The 17,335-nt window shown below is 46.6% G+C and overlaps 1 protein-coding gene across 1 annotated transcript in view; it reads left to right on the top strand.

Moving 5' to 3' along the window:
• The window catches only part of LOC137538847 (SITS-binding protein-like), a 187,907-nt gene that overhangs the window by 124,046 nt on the left and 46,526 nt on the right, over positions 1-17,335 (top strand). Inside the window, exon 7 of the mRNA XM_068261220.1 lies at positions 16,882-17,018. Within this exon, the coding sequence (XP_068117321.1) occupies positions 16,882-17,018 (137 nt within the window). The remainder of the gene's footprint in view (positions 1-16,881; positions 17,019-17,335) is intronic.

Here is a 17,335-nt window from a genome sequence, read left to right as displayed (position 1 = left end):
CTCTGAATCGCTGAAGAAAAACAAAATGAAGACTTTGGAGTGGCCTAAACAAAGTCCTGACCTAAATCCTATTGAGATGTTGTGGCATGACCTTAAAAAGGCGGTTCATGCTAGAAAACCCTCAAATAAAGCTGAATTACAACAATTCTGCGAAGATGAGTGGGCCAAAATTTCTCCAGAGCACTGTAAAAGACTCGTTGCAAGTTATCACAAATGCTTGATTGCAGTTATTGCTGCTAAGGGTGGCCCAACCAGTTATTAGGTTCAGGGGGCAATTTCTTTTTCACACAGGGCCATGTAGGTTTTGAGATTTTGTCTCACTAAATAATAAAAACCATCATTTAAAACTGCATTTTGTGTTCAATTATGTTATCTTTGACTAATAGTTAACTGTTTTTGATGAGCAGAAACATTTAAGTGTGACAAACATGCAAAAGAATAAGAAATCAGGAAGGGGGCAAATAGTTTTTCACACCACTGTACATCAGTTGTTAGGACATTCGATTATGGTAGGGAATATATTGTGAGCACTTTTCAGGACAGTCCATAACAGGGAGACGCACATCTGCGTCGCGTGCAGCATGCCACAGAAAAAAAAGTGGGTGTCACACCATGCACTGGAATATGGGGGTGATCATGATGGGTCATTGGCAGACCCAAAAATACACAAAATAAGTAGCGGTGCTATTGACAGAGAGTGGGTCTGACCAGATAAACTTTAGATAAAATACTCAAGTAGTTGCCTCATGCCTCATGATAATTCATCAAGTAGTCAAATGCCGCTAAATAAAAATATTATGTAGTCACACACCTCCAGATAAAATAATTAAGTAGCCAGGTGTCTTACAATGAACAAAAGAAATAGCGAGATGTGTCAAAATAAAATAATTTGGTACCCAAATGGGCCCTGTATACATAAAGTGAGTAGCAATGTTCACCAGAAAACAGAATTAAGTAGCCATGTGCCCATATATATCAGTATTAGGTAGCCAGTGCTGGCTGGGGAGGGCTGGGTGCTTTGCTGGGTGATACTGCCAGCAATGCAGGATGGCCTTAGAGTATGCAGGGCCTGAGGCAAGTGTAATATGAAGGGCCTAGAGCCTGAGTATATTTGCACCCAGTATAGGTAGCCAGCTATAAGTGTCCCCAGTATAGGTAGCAAGTTATAGGTGTTCCCAGTATAGGTACTTAGCTATAGGTGTCACCAGTATAGGTAGCAAGTTATAGGTGTCCCCAGTATAGGCAGCCAGGTTTATAGGTATACCCAGTATAGGTAGACAGGTCTATATGTGTCCCCAGATTAGGTAGCCAGGTCTATAGGTGTCCCCAGTATAGGTAGCCAGGTCTATAAGTGTCCCCAGTTTAGTCAGGTCTATAGGTGTCCCCAGTTTAGTTAGCCAGGTCTATAGGAGTCCTCAGATTAGGTATCCAGGTCTATAAGTGTCCCCAGTTTAGTTAGCCAGATCTATTGGTGTCCCCATTTCAGTTAGCCAAGACTACAGGTGTCCCCAGTATAGGCAGCCAGGTCTATAGGTATCCCCAGTATAGGTAGCCAGGTCTATAGGTGTCCCCAGTTTAGGTAGCCAGGTCTATATGTGTCCCTAGATTAGTTAGTCAGGTCTATAGGTGTCCCCAGTTTAGTTAGCCAGGTCTATAGGAGTCCTCAGATTAGGTATCCAGGTCTATAAGTGTCCCCAGTTTAGTTAGCCAGATCTATTGGTGTCCCCAGTTTAGTTAGCCAGGACTACAGGTGTCCCCAGTATAGGCAGCCAGGTCTATAGGTATCCCCAGTATAGGTAGCCAGGTCTATAGGTGTCCCCAGTTTAGGTAGCCAGGTCTATATGTGTCCCCTGACTAGGTAGCCAGGTCTATATGTGTCCCCAGTTTAGTAAGCCAATAGCCAGGTCTATAGGTGTCCCCAGACTAGGTAGCCAGGTGTATATGTGTCCCTAGATTAGTTAGCCAGATCTATAGGTGTCCCCAGATTAGTTAGCCAGGTCTATAGGTGTCCCCAGTTTAGTTAGCCAGGTCTATATGTGTCCCCTGACTAGGTAGCCAGGTCTATATGTGTCCCCAGTTTAGTAAGCCAATAGCCAGGTCTATAGGTGTCCCCAGACTAGGTAGCCAGGTGTATATGTGTCCCCAGATTAGTTAGCCAGATCTATAGGTGTCCCCAGTTTAGTTAGCCAGGTCTATAGGTGTCCCCAGACTAGGTAGCCAGGTCTATATGTGTCCCCAGATTAGTTAGCCAGATCTATAGTTGTCCCCAGTTTAGTTAGCCAGGTCTATAGGTGTCCGCAGACTAGGTAGCCAGGTCTATAGGTGTCCCCGATAGCCTGGAATGGGAGCAGCAGGCACAGAGCAGCAGGGAGGGGGGGCAGTCTCCCCCCCTCTCCTCAGGCCAGCCCTTCCACACTCCTCCTCCAGACCAGAATACAGTGCAGGCAACGGTAGCAGCAGAGAGCGGGGAACATTTTACTTCTTCCTAGTTCCAGGCTTCCAGCTCTGCGTGGCATTGCTGTGGTCTGGTCTTCTCTGCTGTCCAATCACGCTCTTGCAGGAAGCACAGTGAGAGCATGATTGGACAGCAGAGAAGACCAGACCAGAGCAGCGGCACGCAGAGCTGGAACCAGGAAGTAAGTTTTCCGGTTCCCCGCTCGCTGCGGTACACTCTGGTCTGGAAGGGGAAGTGTGGAAGGGGGGGCCCAGGTGAGCTCTGGGGCCCGCTGCTCTGTGCCCACCGCTGCTCCTCCTTCCTGCTCGAGGCCCCCGGGGACACTAAGAGGAGGCCTACCATGGAAAATCCCAAGCTCCCGTCGGCCCTGTCCGACCCTGCTGGCAAAACTAACCATCACTCCATCACTAACTGCTAAGTAAAATGCTACACTAAAAAAATGGGGTTGTTAATCCAGGGGTGGCGATTTAAGGAAGAGTTTGTTCCCTCATTCCCTAGCAATTTGGTCAGTGATTGCTGTAGTGAGAATGGGAATAGTGTAGTACAGTATGAGCCAGGCAGTGCTACTGGAAGGAAGGCTATTTTTAGACAGACTTCTGAGATAAAGACCATGAATACCAAACTTCTCCTGAGTTCTAGAATTTCACGCAGACGTGCAAATTACTCTTTCTTGCCCAGGAAGGCTTGACTTGTCTTCCTCTGGATAAAAAACTGCTGGTGTTTGCAGGAGGTCAAATTCTATGTTTATGTGTTGTTTTCATGGTGTGTCAATGTCGATGTCTCACTGCTAGAGTAGTAATAAGACACAGATGAAGCAAAATAACGCATACGTTTCCGATACTTTAACTGTGTGTGAATAAATGTATGTGTGGTTGGAGGAGGGCACTCTTAAATTGCTGTTAAAATCTAAGGTCACCTTATGTGCTTAATATTTCAATTAATATTTCACTTTTACTACTGATTTAAAGTAACAGAAATCTATTTTTCTTTTTTAAAAGGCAAGTACTTACCTATAGGGAGGGAAGGCTCTGGATCCTGTTGAGTGTTACCTGTCCCTTTTTGAACCACTCATTAGAGATGGCCCGAACGGTTTGCCAGCGAACAGTTCCAGGCGAACTTCCGGGGGTTCGCGATCGATCGCGGAGAACAGCCAACTTTACTGGAAGTTCGATTCATTCCCATAGTGCACCATTAGGGTCAACTTTGACCCTCTACATCACAGTCAGCAGGCACATTGTAGCCAATAAGGCTACACTCCCTCCTGGAGCCACTCCCCCCCTTATAAAAGGCAGGCATCATGTGCTTGCAGTAAATAGAGAAGGGACAGCTGCTGCAAACTCTCTTATAGGGAAAGATTAGTTAGGCTCTTGTAGGCTTCTTAGCTTGATCCTTGCTGATTCTTATTGCTAAAATAGCACCCCACAACAGCTCTTTTGAGAGCTAATCTTGTTCTTGTGACCTATTTTTTTTTCTGTGTGTCCCACTGACACTTGTGTTGCATAGACAGCCTTGATAATTCATACTGTGTGTGCCACTGGCAGGCCCAGCACATTCAGTGACTACCTGTGTGTGTGACAGGTGCAGATTACCCATCACTGCATATACCTACCTGTTGTTCACTGTGCACCCACCCACCTACCTGAGCGCATGCAGTGTCACTGTGCCTGTCCGCTACCTGTCTGTGTGTGACAGGTGCACATTGTAATACCCCTTACTGCATATACCTACCTACCTGTTGTTCACAGCTCACCCACCTACCTGTGTGAGTTAAGCGCATGCAGTGTCACTGTGCTTGTCCGCTACCTGTTTGTGTGTGACAGGTGCACATTGTAATATCCATTACTGCATATACCTACCTACCTGTTGTTCACAGTGCACCCACCTACCTATGTGAGCTGAGCGCACGCAGTGTCACTGTGCCTGTCCGCTACCTGTCTGTGTGTGACAGGTGCACATTGTAACACATTGCACATTACTGCATATACCTACCTGTTGTGTTAACTGCACCTGTGTGACGGCACATTGTATTAGTCAAGTCAGTGCATACCTTTCACTTCATCCCCCCGATATGGACAAAGCTGACAAAACAGGTAGAGGCAGAGGTAGAGGCAGACCCAGAGGAAGGCCACCCGGCAGGTCTGTGCGAGGTCGTGCTGATGTGATTTCGTGCGGCCCTGGACCAAAGTACAAGGCTCAGAAGAAGGCACATCCCATCAACTCCCAAGATTGTCAGGACGTGGTTGACTATTTAACACAGAACACCTCATCTTCTGCAGCCAACAGCGCTACTCCAATTACCACATCCGCTACATTTAACAGTTCGCAGGAGTTATTTGGTGGGGAAATCACTGATGCACAGCCATTATTGTTACAACAAGATGAAGACACTAAGTAAGTTGCACCACCTCATATGTCTGAGTTAGGCGACACTATGGACATAACGTGTGTGGAGGGGGATGATGAAGTACATGCTGTTGGTGCAGTTTTGGAGGTGTCTGAGGCAAGCAAAGCTGGGCAGGATGGTTATGATGATGACGATGATAAGGATCCCACGTATGTTCCCAATAGAGGAGATGAACAGGGGGACAGTTCAGTGGGGGAGTCAGATAGGAGTAGGAGGAGACGAGTTCCTGAAAGAAGCAGGGGGAGCTCATCATCAGAAACAGCTGGTGGCAGTGTCCAGCGCCATGTATCGCCACCTATGTACAGCTAGGCAACATGCCCTTCAATGTCAGCTGCTAATGCCACCTTAGTGCCATCACCCCAGGGGGGCTCAGCGGTTTGGAAATTTTTTAGTGTGTCTGCCTCAGATCGGAGCAATGCCATCTGTTCTCTCTGCCTCCAAAAATTGAGCTGTGGAAAGGCCAACACTCACGTAGGGACAACTGCCTTATGAAGGCACATGGAGAAAAGGCACAAACTGCAATGGGAAGAGCACCTGAGCAAAAGCAGCACACAAAAGAAAAGCCACCCTCCTTCTCCTCTTCCTCCTTCAGGTGCAGCATCTTCAGCCGCTTTCTCCCTTGCACCTTCACACAGCCACCCTCCTCCACTCAGCCTCTGCCCTTGAGCGGTTCCTGCTCCTCTGCCCACAGCAGCCAGGTGTCCGTGAAGGAGATCTTTGAGCGGAAGAAGCCAATTTCTGCCAGTCACCCCCTTGCCCGGCGTCTGACAGCTGGCTTGGTGGAACTGTTAGCTCGCCAGCTGTTACCATACCAGCTGGTGGACTCTGAGGCCTTTCGTAAATTTGTGGCCATTGGGACACCGCAGTGGAAGATGCCAGGCCGCAATTATTTCTCTAAAAAGGTGATACCCAAACTGTACAGTGAAGTGGAGAGGCAAGTGGTGTCATCTCTGGCACACAGCGTTGGGTCAAGGGTCCACCTGACCATGGATGCCTGGTCTGCCAAGCACGGTCAGGGCCGCTACATTACTTACACAGCCCATTGGGTCGACCTGGTGACCGATGGCAAGCAGGGAGCATGTGGCTGTGCAGCAGACCAACTTGTGACACCTCCACGGCTTGAAGGCAGGCCTCCTGCCACCTCCTCTCCTTCTCCTCCTGGCTGCTTCATCCTCTTCACTATCATCCTCCTCCTCCTCCTTGGCTGAATGGCAGTTCAAATCTACTGGTGCTGCGATCTCCTCTCCAGCTACACAACCCCATCTCCCCAGGGCCGATGCTGCATGCCAGGTATGACGGTGTCATGCCATCTTAGACATGTCTTGCCTCAAAGCGGAGAGTCATACTGGACCAGCTCTTCTCGCTGCAGTTAACAAACAGGTGGATCAGTGGCTGACCCCGCACCAACTGGAGATCAGCAACGTGGTGTGTGACAATGGCAGCAATCTCATTTCCGCATTTAATTTGGGAAAGCTGACACGTGTACCCTGCATGGCACATGTGCTGAATCTAGTCAAAGATTTGTGTCAAAGTACCCAGGCTTAGAGGACATCCTCAAGCAGGCCAGGAAGTTGTGTGGGCATTTCAGGCGGTCTTACACTGCCATGGCACGCTTTGCGGGCATTTCGCTGAGAAACAAATTGCCGGTGAGACGCTTGATATGTGATAGCCCGACTCGCTGGAATTCGACCCTGGTCATGTTCTCTCGCTTGCTAGAACAGGAGAAAGCCGTCACCCAGTACCTGTACAATTACAGTAAAAGGACACAATTTTGGGAGATGGGGATGTTCTGGCCCAACAACTGGACACTGATGCGAAAAGCATGCAAGCTCATGCGACCGATAGAGGAGGTGACCAACTGGTGAGTCGCAGTGAAGGCACTATCAGCGACTTGATCCCGTACGCTTACTTCCTGGAGCGTGCCATGCGTAGAGTGGTGAATCAAGCTGTGGAGGAGCGTAAACAGGAACAGTTATGAGAGGAAGCGTTGTGGGAGCAAATTTCAACAGAACCATACGTTTCCTCAACACCTGCGGCAGCACAGGGGGGGGGGGGGGGGAGGAGGAGGAAGAGTCGTGCGGGGAAGAGGAGTCAGACTTGGATGATGAGGAAGAAGTTTCTTTGGAGGAGGAGGAGGCGGCGGCAGAAGAACAACTGCAGCAGGTGTCGCAGGGGCTTGTGCTGCTCAACGTTCCCGTGGTATTGTTTGTGGCTGGGGGGAGGAGGAGGACTTACCTGATGTCACTGAGGAAGAGCAAGAGGAGATGGATAGTACGTCTGGATCCAACTTTGTGCAGATGGCATCTTTAATGCAGTCCAGCCTGTTGAGGGACCCCTGTATAAAAAAAACTCAAGGGGAATGAGCTGTACTGGGTGGCCACGCTACTAGACCCTCGGTATAGGCACAAAGTGGCAGACATGTTACTAACTCACCTGAAGGCAGAAAGGACGCGGCACATGCAAAACAAGCTGGCAAGTATGCTTTACAATGCATTTAATGGTGATGTCACAGCACAACGCAATAAAGGTACCACTGCCAGTAATCCTCCTCCCATGTCCACGCAGGCAAGGAGAGGACGCTCCAGCGATCTCATGGTGATGTCGGACATGCATACATTCTTTAGTCCAAAGCCTCGCTTTAGTCCTTCCGGATCCACCCTCCACCAACGCCTGGAGCGGCAGGTAGGCGGCTGCCTGGCCTTGAGTGTGGATGTAGACACTGTGAGCAGCGATGAAGCCTTGAACTACTGGGTGCGCAGGCTTGACTTGTGGCCAGAGCTGTCCCAGTTTACCATCCAACTTCTGTCTTGCCCTGCCTCAAGCGTCCTGTCAGAAAGGACCTTCAGCACAGCTGGAGGCATTGTCACTGAGAAGAGAAGTCGCCTAAGTCACAAAAGTGTTTAGTACCTTACCTTTCTCAAAATGAATGAGGCATGGATCCTGGCTACTGCCCGCCAAAGACTAAGTCAGTCCCCACACACAGCATCTCTGCCTGCACACCGTGTGACTGGCTGCCTGCCCCAAGACTAAGTCGCTCCCCACACAGCACCTCTGCCCGCAGGCCGCTTGACTGCCTTCTCCGCCACCACCAACAGGGTCCAGGACTCCAGGCGGATTCCTGAATTTTTAAGCAGCAAGGAGAACGCCAGCGCATACCACTAAGGCTGCATCTGAAATGACCACCAGCTCAGTGTGTAGCACCTATATAGACTTTCTGCACACTTCGCATTCAATTCAGATGCAAATCATATGCAAATCTGCAACTACTTATCATGCAAACAGGAAACTCAGGAGGAGGGGCTAACCTGATAGTTATACAGTTACAAAGTTAAGGAAAGGTGGGGGGGGGAAGGCTGCGCATCCCTAAACACATGTTGCAATTGAATGGTTAATCGCACAGGCATACACCGCCTCTGCCAGACTGAAAAATGTATGCCCTGCATCCAAGACAAGTGCTAACATTTATTAAACTAGGAGGTACTTTAGCTTCCAATATGGTCTGCCTGCAAAGTACATTATTATGCAAAGTACACTATAATTGCCACGGTGAGGCAGACCTCCGGGCAAGTGACCTAACCTAAATTTAAAACCTCGGGAGCAGCTATGCAAAAAAAAATGTGTAACTTACATTTGGTAGAGCAGCAAGGAGAATGCCAGCGCATACCACTAAGGCTGCATCTGAAATGACCACCAGCTCAGTGTGTAGCACCTATATAGACTTTCTGCACACTTCACATTCAATTCAGATGCAAATCATATGCAAATCTGCTACTACTTATCATGCAAACAGGAAACTCAGGAGGAGGGGCTGGGAGCAGCTAACCTGACAGTTACATAGTTACAAAGTTATGGAAAGGTGGGGGGGGGAAGGCTGCGCATCCCTAAACACATGTTGCAATTGAATGGTTAATCGCACAGGCTTAATCTGCTACTACTTGCAAACAGGAAACTTAGTGGCAGCCTTAGTGGTATGCGCTGGCGTTCTCCTTGCTTCTCTACCAAATGTAAGTTACACATTTTTTTTGCATAGCTGCTCCCGAGGTTTTAAATTTAGGTTAGGTCACTTGCCCGGAGGTCTGCCTCACCGTGGCGCAAGTGTCTAGTATAATATACTGTGCATGCAGACCATATTGGAAGCTAAAGTACCTCCTAGTTTAATAAATGTTAGCACTTGTCTTGGATGCAGGGCATGCATTTTTCAGACTGGCAGAGGCGGTGTATGCCTGTGCGATTAACCATTCAATTGCAACATGTGTTTAGGGATGCGCAGCCTTTCCCCCCCACCTTTCCTGAATTTTTAAGGCCGCTCCTAGCAGCGGCCGCTATAATAATTTTTCTGGTGCGTGTACATGCCTGCCTAATTTTTCTGGCTGCAGTGCAGCTGCAACAACAAAACAAAAAGCATGTACATGTGCCTATTCCCCTTCGTGATCATTACCTTGCCACGGTGAAGGGGCTTGCGTATCACAATGAAGCAATGACCGCCGGCTATATGAGTGTCTCTGGGGTGGCACACCAAAGATAATAAGGTTGTTGCTTCATTGTGGACAGACCAAATTTGATCAGCTGGACAGTTACTGTTCTGTCATTCAGCTACCTCAGCCTGACTATATGGGCTGGGAAGCCACCATCACCTGCACTCTCGTCATGGTGCGCACCACTCCAGCACGGCCGTCACTACAAACAGCTGTTTGCTTTCACTGTATCTGTGACTGCACATTGTATTATACCTGGCAAAAACAAGGAACACCAAGAGCCCCAATAGTGTAATATGTACTGGTAAATGGTTACTAGATAGAGTAAATATTAATACTCACAAACCAGGGTTACCATTAGGCAACCACTGTAAAGGCAGGTGGGGAAATTTTCCTGACCCCACTCAGGAATAAGAAGTCGCTCTCTGTAGATGAGAAAAAAGGGGGTTCAACCCTCCACCCAGGGTGGACTCAATATTATGCAGGAGAACAGAAGCGCCAAAAAGATAAAAGGAAGCTAAATGAGCTTAAAAACCAAATTCTTGGTAAATAGAGGAGGTAGTGGTGGACTTACCTCCTCCAAGTAGACACACAACGACTGTAGTAAAGACAGTCAATATATTTTATTTATGAACTCCAGGAGTTCATAAATAAAATATATTGACTGTCTTTACAACAGTCGTTGTGTGTCTACTTGGAAGAGGTAAGTCCACCACTACCTCCTCTATTTACCAAGAATTTGGTTTTTAATCTTATTTAGCTTCCTTTTATCCTTTTGGCGCCTCTGTTCTCCTGCATATTATACCTGGCAGTCACTGCATACCTTTCACTTGAATGGATGCCAGACTTGCCCTCCATAACAGATTCTCGTTACAGGTAGTAAAGTCGATCAGTGTCACATACAGCAGGGCCTCGAAAGTCCTCCTGTATTGTTATTTTTGGTCACTACCTCGGGACATGTTGGTCACTACCTCGGGACATGCATGCCATGCCTGCTGCCTTCCTTGGATGTGTGGTAGCCGTTCCTACTCCTTTGCGCACAGCGTGCCTGCTGCTTTCCTTGGATGTGTGGTGATAGCCGATCCTGCTCTTTAACAATGTTAGAGAAAGAACCATCGAAAGTTGATAAGGCAGTCAGACATTACCTGATATCACTGAGGAAGTGCAATCTCGCCATGGTGCGCACCAGTCCAGCACGGCCGTCACTGCGCAAACAGCTGTTTGCGGTGCATTACACAGTGAGTTTGGTGTGTCAGTGTGAAGCAGTACTCTAATTACACTCCCTGATTGATGTATACCAATGCAATATGATTTAAAGCACTTTAGGCCTGCAATTTAGCATTCAATGTGATTTCTGCCCTTAAAACACTGCTTTGCATCAAGTTCAGATTTTTCCCCGGGACTTTTGGCGTCTATCCCACTCCGCCATGCCCCCCTCCAGGTGTTAGATGCCTTGAAACATCTTTTCCATCACTTTTGTGGCCAGCATAAATGTTTCTAGTTTCCAAAGTTCGCCTCCCCATTGAAGTCCGTTTGGCAGGGGTTAAACCGAAAATCGGAGGTTCGGGCCATCTCTACCCCTCATTCCAGCACTATCATTAAGTGCTCCCAAAGGTGAAGGCTCCATACTGCTCTCGCATATGCGCAATACGGAGTCACTCATCTTCGTCATTTTACCTTCTTTGTCACGTCACTGGGGGACAGCGCTAGAACTAGGGGACAGAGAGGGCTCAGGGAGGGCTGTATTTGATCCAGAGCCTTCCCTCTCTATAGGTAAGAATCTACCTTGCTTTAATACGTTAGCACATCCTAATTGTTGGGAAATATTAAAATAAACTCGTAGCTGCTAAAAGAAAAAAAAATATTATCGTTCCCTCATTGATACAACTGCATTCAGAATGACCATATAAGGTTCTCTTACCTCCTGCCTGCAGCCTTCAGAGGTAAACTAACCAGCTAGCCAGCTGCACTACAAATGATCAAATTATCTACAAGTGCAGAAGCCACTGGGATGACCAGTCTAAACTAAATTTGGCTTGATAATAAAGCTCTAGATGACTTTTTATTTTATGATTGAAGTTAATAACATTTTAAGAAGGAAGTGCATTAAAATAATTTACAATTTTTTTTTGTTTTTTCAGTATGTAGAAAAGAAAGTATCTACTGATGCAGACCACAAGTTCCCAGTTAATTACTATAAGACTCTAATTCCTCCTAGCCAGGGGCGTAACTAGAAATCACTGGGCCCCCCTGCGAATATTTGGATGGGCCCCCCCCCCCCCCCATAGGTGCCAAATAATCGTAATGGGGCAGCGTTTCACTGTAAATTAATTGTAAAGTGGGCAGTATTTTGCCAGACAATCGTAATGTGGGCCAGAAAATCGTAATGTGGGCAGAGTTCACCAGAAAATCATAATGTGGGCAGAGTTCACCAGAAAATTGTAATGTGGGCAGAGTTCGCCAGAAAATCGTAATGTGGGCCCTAGTCACCAGAAAATCGTAACGTGAGCAGCAATCACCAGAAAATTGTAACGTGGACAGCATTCACCAGACAATCGTAATGTGGGCAGCGTTCACCAGAATATCGTAATGTGGGACAGAAAATCGTAATGTGGGCAGAGTTCACCAGAAAATCGTAATGTGGGCAGCGTTCACCAGAAAATTGTAACATGGACAGCATTCACTAAAGGAAGAATATGCTCATAGACACAGCACCACACAACTATATATATATAATAATAGAAAAATGTCACAATTTTATTGATTAATTGTATACTTCCAAAAAGATAATAAAAACACTAAAAACAAGCCACCACAGTCAATTGGCATATAACAATATCAAGTAATGCTCATAACAATAATTGGCCATCATATTGATTCTAAAATAGTATAAGGTAGAAAAAAATGGTGTGGCTATGCTCAAACTGAGCATGCCCCCATTTGAACCCGGGTTCAGTACCTCTCAAGGAACAATATATAATAAAGTGCATATATTAGTGCAAATGGTGCATACAAAACAATCAGTGACCATATACAATGTAGAATATATATATCTCAATAGTGCAAAAATAATGACCAGAAACCTGGAGGAAAAGATGGCAGGAGGAACGTTTGGGAGAGACAGAAAGTGGGCAAGATACAGTGGAGTGAGGCAGAGGGATACTTATCCGGTATGGATGGCCAAGACAGGAGCTCGTGGTGGCTGAAAAGAGGCCCTCGGTGGACTACTCCACCGGTTCCGCGGCCGTCACGCCGCTTTTTCAAGAGTGCGAGGGGTTCTCCGGAGAACCCCTCGCACTCTTGAAAAAGCGGCGTGACGGCCGCGGAACCGGTGGAGTAGTCCACCGAGGGCCTCTTTTCAGCCACCACGAGCTCCTGTCTTGGCCATCCATACCGGATAAGTATCCCTCTGCCTCACTCCACTGTATCTTGCCCACTTTCTGTCTCTCCCAAACGTTCCTCCTGCCATCTTTTCCTCCAGGTTTCTGGTCATTATTTTTGCACTATTGAGATATATATATTCTACATTGTATATGGTCACTGATTGTTTTGTATGCACCATTTGCACTAATATATGCACTTTATTATATATTGTTCCTTGAGAGGTACTGAACCCGGGTTCAAATGGGGGCATGCTCAGTTTGAGCATAGCCACACCATTTTTTTCTACCTTATACTATTTTAGAATCAATATGATGGCCAATTATTGTTATGAGCATTACTTGATATTGTTATATGCCAATTGACTGTGGTGGCTTGTTTTTAGTGTTTTTATTATCTTTTTGGAAGTATACAATTAATCAATAAAATTGTGACATTTTTCTATTATTATATATATATAGTTGTGTGGTGCTGTGTCTATGAGCATATTCTTCCTTTAGCTCATGGTTTTTTGGTGCTCTAGCACACACAAAAGGGTTTTTGAGTGCAGTGCTCTCTCTTGCTATGGACAGCATTCACCAGACAATCGTAACGTGGGCAGTGTTCACCAGAAAATCGTAATGTGGGCCTTTAGAAAATCATAATGTGGGCAGAGTTCACCAGAAAATCATAATGTGGGCAGAGTTCACCAGAAAATTGTAATGTGGGCAGAGTTCGCCAGAAAATCGTAATGTGGGCCCTAGTCACCAGAAAATCGTAACGTGAGCAGCAATCACCAGAAAATTGTAACGTGGACAGCATTCACCAGACAATCGTAATGTGGGCAGCGTTCACCAGAATATCGTAATGTGGGACAGAAAATCGTAATGTGGGCAGAGTTCACCAGAAAATCGTAATGTGGGCAGCGTTCACCAGAAAATTGTAACATGGACAGCATTCACCAGACAATCGTAACGTGGGCAGTGTTCACCAGAAAATCGTAATGTGGGCCAGAAAATCGTAATGTGGGCAGCAGACACCTGAAAATCGTAATGTGGGCAGCAGACGCCTGAAAATCGTAATGTGGGCAGCAGACACCTGAAAATCGTAATGTGGGCAGCAGACACCTGAAAATCGCAATGTGGGCAGCAGTGACCAGAAAATCGCAATGTGGGCAGCAGTGACTAGAAAATCGTAATGTGGGCAGCAGACACCTGAAAATCGCAATGTGGGCAGCAGACACCAGAAAATGGTAATTTTGGCAGCACACACCAGAAAATCGCGATGTGGGCAGCAGACACCAGAAAATCATAATGTGGGCAGCAGACACCTGAAAATCGTAATGTGGGCAGCAGGCACCTGAAAATCGTAATGTGGGCAGCAGACACCAGAAAATCATAATATGGGCAGCAGACACCTGAAAATCATAATGTGGGCAGCAGACACCAGAAAATCGCAATGTGGGCAGCAGTGACCAGAAAATTGCAATGAGGGCAGCAGTGACCAGAAAATCGTAATGTGGGCAGCAGACACCTGAAAATCGTAATGTGGGCAGCAGACACCAGAAAATCGTAATGTGGGCAGCAGACACCAGAAAATCGCAATGTGGGCAGCAGACACCAGAAAATCGCAATGTGGGCAGCAGTGACCAGAAAATCGTAATGTGGGCAGCAGACACCAGAAAATCCTAATGTGGGCAGCAGTCACCAGAAAATATTAATATGGGCAGCAGACACCAGAAAATCGTAATGTGGGCAGCAGACACCTGAAAATCGTAATGTGGGCAGCAGACACCTGAAAATCGTAATGTGGGCAGCAGACACCTGAAAATCACAATGTAGGCAGCAGACACCTGAAAATCGTAATGTGGGCAGCAGACACCAGAAAATCCTAATGTGGGCAGCAGTCACCAGAAAATCGTAATATGGGCAGCAGACACCAGAAAATCGTAATGTGGGCAGCAGACACCAGAAAATCGTAATGTGGGCAGCAGACACCTGAAAATCGTAATGTGGGCAGCAGACACCTGAAAATCGTAATGTGGGCAGCAGACACCAGAAAATCATAATGTAGGCAGCAGACACCTGAAAATCGTAATGTGGGCAGCAGACACCTGAAAATCACAATGTGGGCAGCAGACACCTGAAAATCGTAATGTGGGCAGCAGACACCAGAAAATCACAATGTAGGCAGCAGACACTAGAAAAAAAAATGCACCTGTGTGAAAAAAAAACAATTCACTTACCTGACAGAAGTCTTCTCCTCTCCCGGCATCTGGCGCGCAGCTTCCCGACGATCCTCCAGCAGCACATCTCCCGCGCTGAGTCTGACAGGCAGAGTGCAGGGCTACGGCAAGATGGCTGCCGAAGCCCTGTACTAGAAACACAAATAGTCTCCAGTGCAGGGCTTCTTCGGCGGCCATCTTGCCGTAGCCCTGCTCTGCCTGCCGGAGACTATGCAGTCTGCTGGAGCGGGGCAGCGGGGAATGAACTGGCGCAGCGTCTATTAGACGCTGCGGCCAGTTGAGCACCTTGCTGGGGGGTCCAGAGCAGCGCTCCCCCCCCACGCACAGTGAGCGGGCCCCAGAGCAGCCCCGGGCCCCCCTGCAGCTGAGGGGGTCGCATCCCCGGTAGGTACGCCGGTGCTCCTAGCTCTTCCTGTCTTCTTTGACATCCTGGGCCATATGAAATTCACTTTTTCACCTGTGTTCTCTCCCAGGTGATATTTTCACAACTTGCCTTTTACACCATCAGCAAGTAAACAAATACTCAAAATAATTTTTGCAGTGCTTTTTCACGCAAAATGCAAAAAAAAGTTATTTTAAATCAAAAATTATCTCCTAGGAAAAAACTCAGGAGAAAAAGGGAATTGCATATGGCCCCCTGAATTCAACCTCTCAGTTTTCCACATCTACCCAGCATCATGGTCCACAAAATGGTGGGTGGGTCTGACTGATGCAGTCACGCTTTCCTAGTGACTGACAGATTATCTATTAGCTGTCAGTCTCTAGGCAGGTGTAACTGCAGTGGGAATCTCAGCATCCCCTGATGACATGGACCACTTTCCTGAGGTTTCAATGTGACTTGTGGGGGTTCCTGCTTCCAACTGTTGGGTAAGGAGACAGTGAGAGGAGAACAATGTTTTTTTTTTTGCCTGTGAGGAGTGGACGTGTGATCCAAAAAGGCACGGTTTACCAGGTAGTAGAATGTAGGTCTATTTACTGATATAAATCTATCTACTTTTACTGTTAAGGTGGTCATACACTAATAGATTTGCAGAAGATACGACTTTCAGATAGATTTCTGTCAGATGCCTGTCAAGTCGAATCTAACAGGAATCTATCTGATGTGTGACACACACTATGAACAGATTTCCAATAGATTTAAGGATGAAATCTATTGGAAACCTATCTAAATGCATTATTGGACCATTAGATCCAATGCAACTCTATGGGCCATCGATCTGCTGCATCAGCAGATCGACCTATATTTTACATCCTGTCAAATAGATCAAGTAGATCGAAATTGATCTAAATTGGTGGCAAATCAATCGATCGGCTGATTTGATAGAATCAATTTCCAATCGATCGATTCTGTAGAATCGATCGATGGCTGAAATCGACCAGTGTATGGGACCCTTAAGTAGAATATCTGTAAATTTCCCTACTATTACTTAACCTGAACCTAATGCTCACATGAGCCCTCCCCTACCTATGCCTAAACGCCCTACATACACCTACTGTAAACCTAACCCCCCCACCTATGTCTAACTCTAACCCCCATTCCGATGTCTAACCCCAAGCCCTCCACCTATGCCTGACCTTAACCCCCACCTACCCTTAGCCCTCCCCCACATACACTTGACCCTTCCTTCGTATGTCTAACCCTAAACTCCACAATATATATGTAAATTACCGATATTCCACTATTGTGACTGCCTGATTCCAATAGTAAAATATCAGTAATAATGTCCCTTTTAAACTCACAATATATTTAAATGATTCCTGATCCACTGTAGCAGGTACTTTCTTTGTTATATTATAATGTACATGTTAGACAAGAATGTAAAAAAAAAGTAATAAAAAAAAAATTTCTGAAGTTTTATTGAGTCCTCTAGCAGTATACATTTATATAGGTTATGTTTAAACATGTAGAAGTAAAGTAACTGCTATTTGTCATTCTATGTAGGTCCAGCTATCTTCCACTCTTTGTAAAAATGGCCCCGCTTCAGTCTGACTGGGGCTACGGAGGACTGAAAGGAGTCATCCCATCTCTGTTGCACTACAGTTTACTAGGATACAATTTTTTCATTCCAGATGCTATAGGTAACAGTTTTCTATACATTGGTTTATTGATACAAACCTACATTTTCCTTGTGTTTAATTGTGAATCCAGCAGAGGTGACAAATAGAGATGACCCGAACTGTTCGCCCGAGAACTTATTTGCGCAAACTTTGGTTGTTTGCGTTCGCGGTGAACTGTGAACTTTATGGCGGTTCGACCCGCCCCCTATACTACATCATTAGGGTCAACTTTGACCCTCTACATCACAGTCAGCAGGCACAGGGTAGCCAATCATGCTCCACTCCCTCCTGGAGATCCCCCCCCCTTATAAAACGCAGGCAGCGTCAGCCATTTCACT

Source organism: Hyperolius riggenbachi, chromosome 11, assembly GCF_040937935.1.
Source record: "Hyperolius riggenbachi isolate aHypRig1 chromosome 11, aHypRig1.pri, whole genome shotgun sequence".
NCBI classification, from domain to species: domain Eukaryota; kingdom Metazoa; phylum Chordata; class Amphibia; order Anura; family Hyperoliidae; genus Hyperolius; species Hyperolius riggenbachi.
The sequence above is the reverse complement of the archived record's forward strand: the minus strand, read 5'-3'. Positions and strand labels throughout refer to the sequence as shown.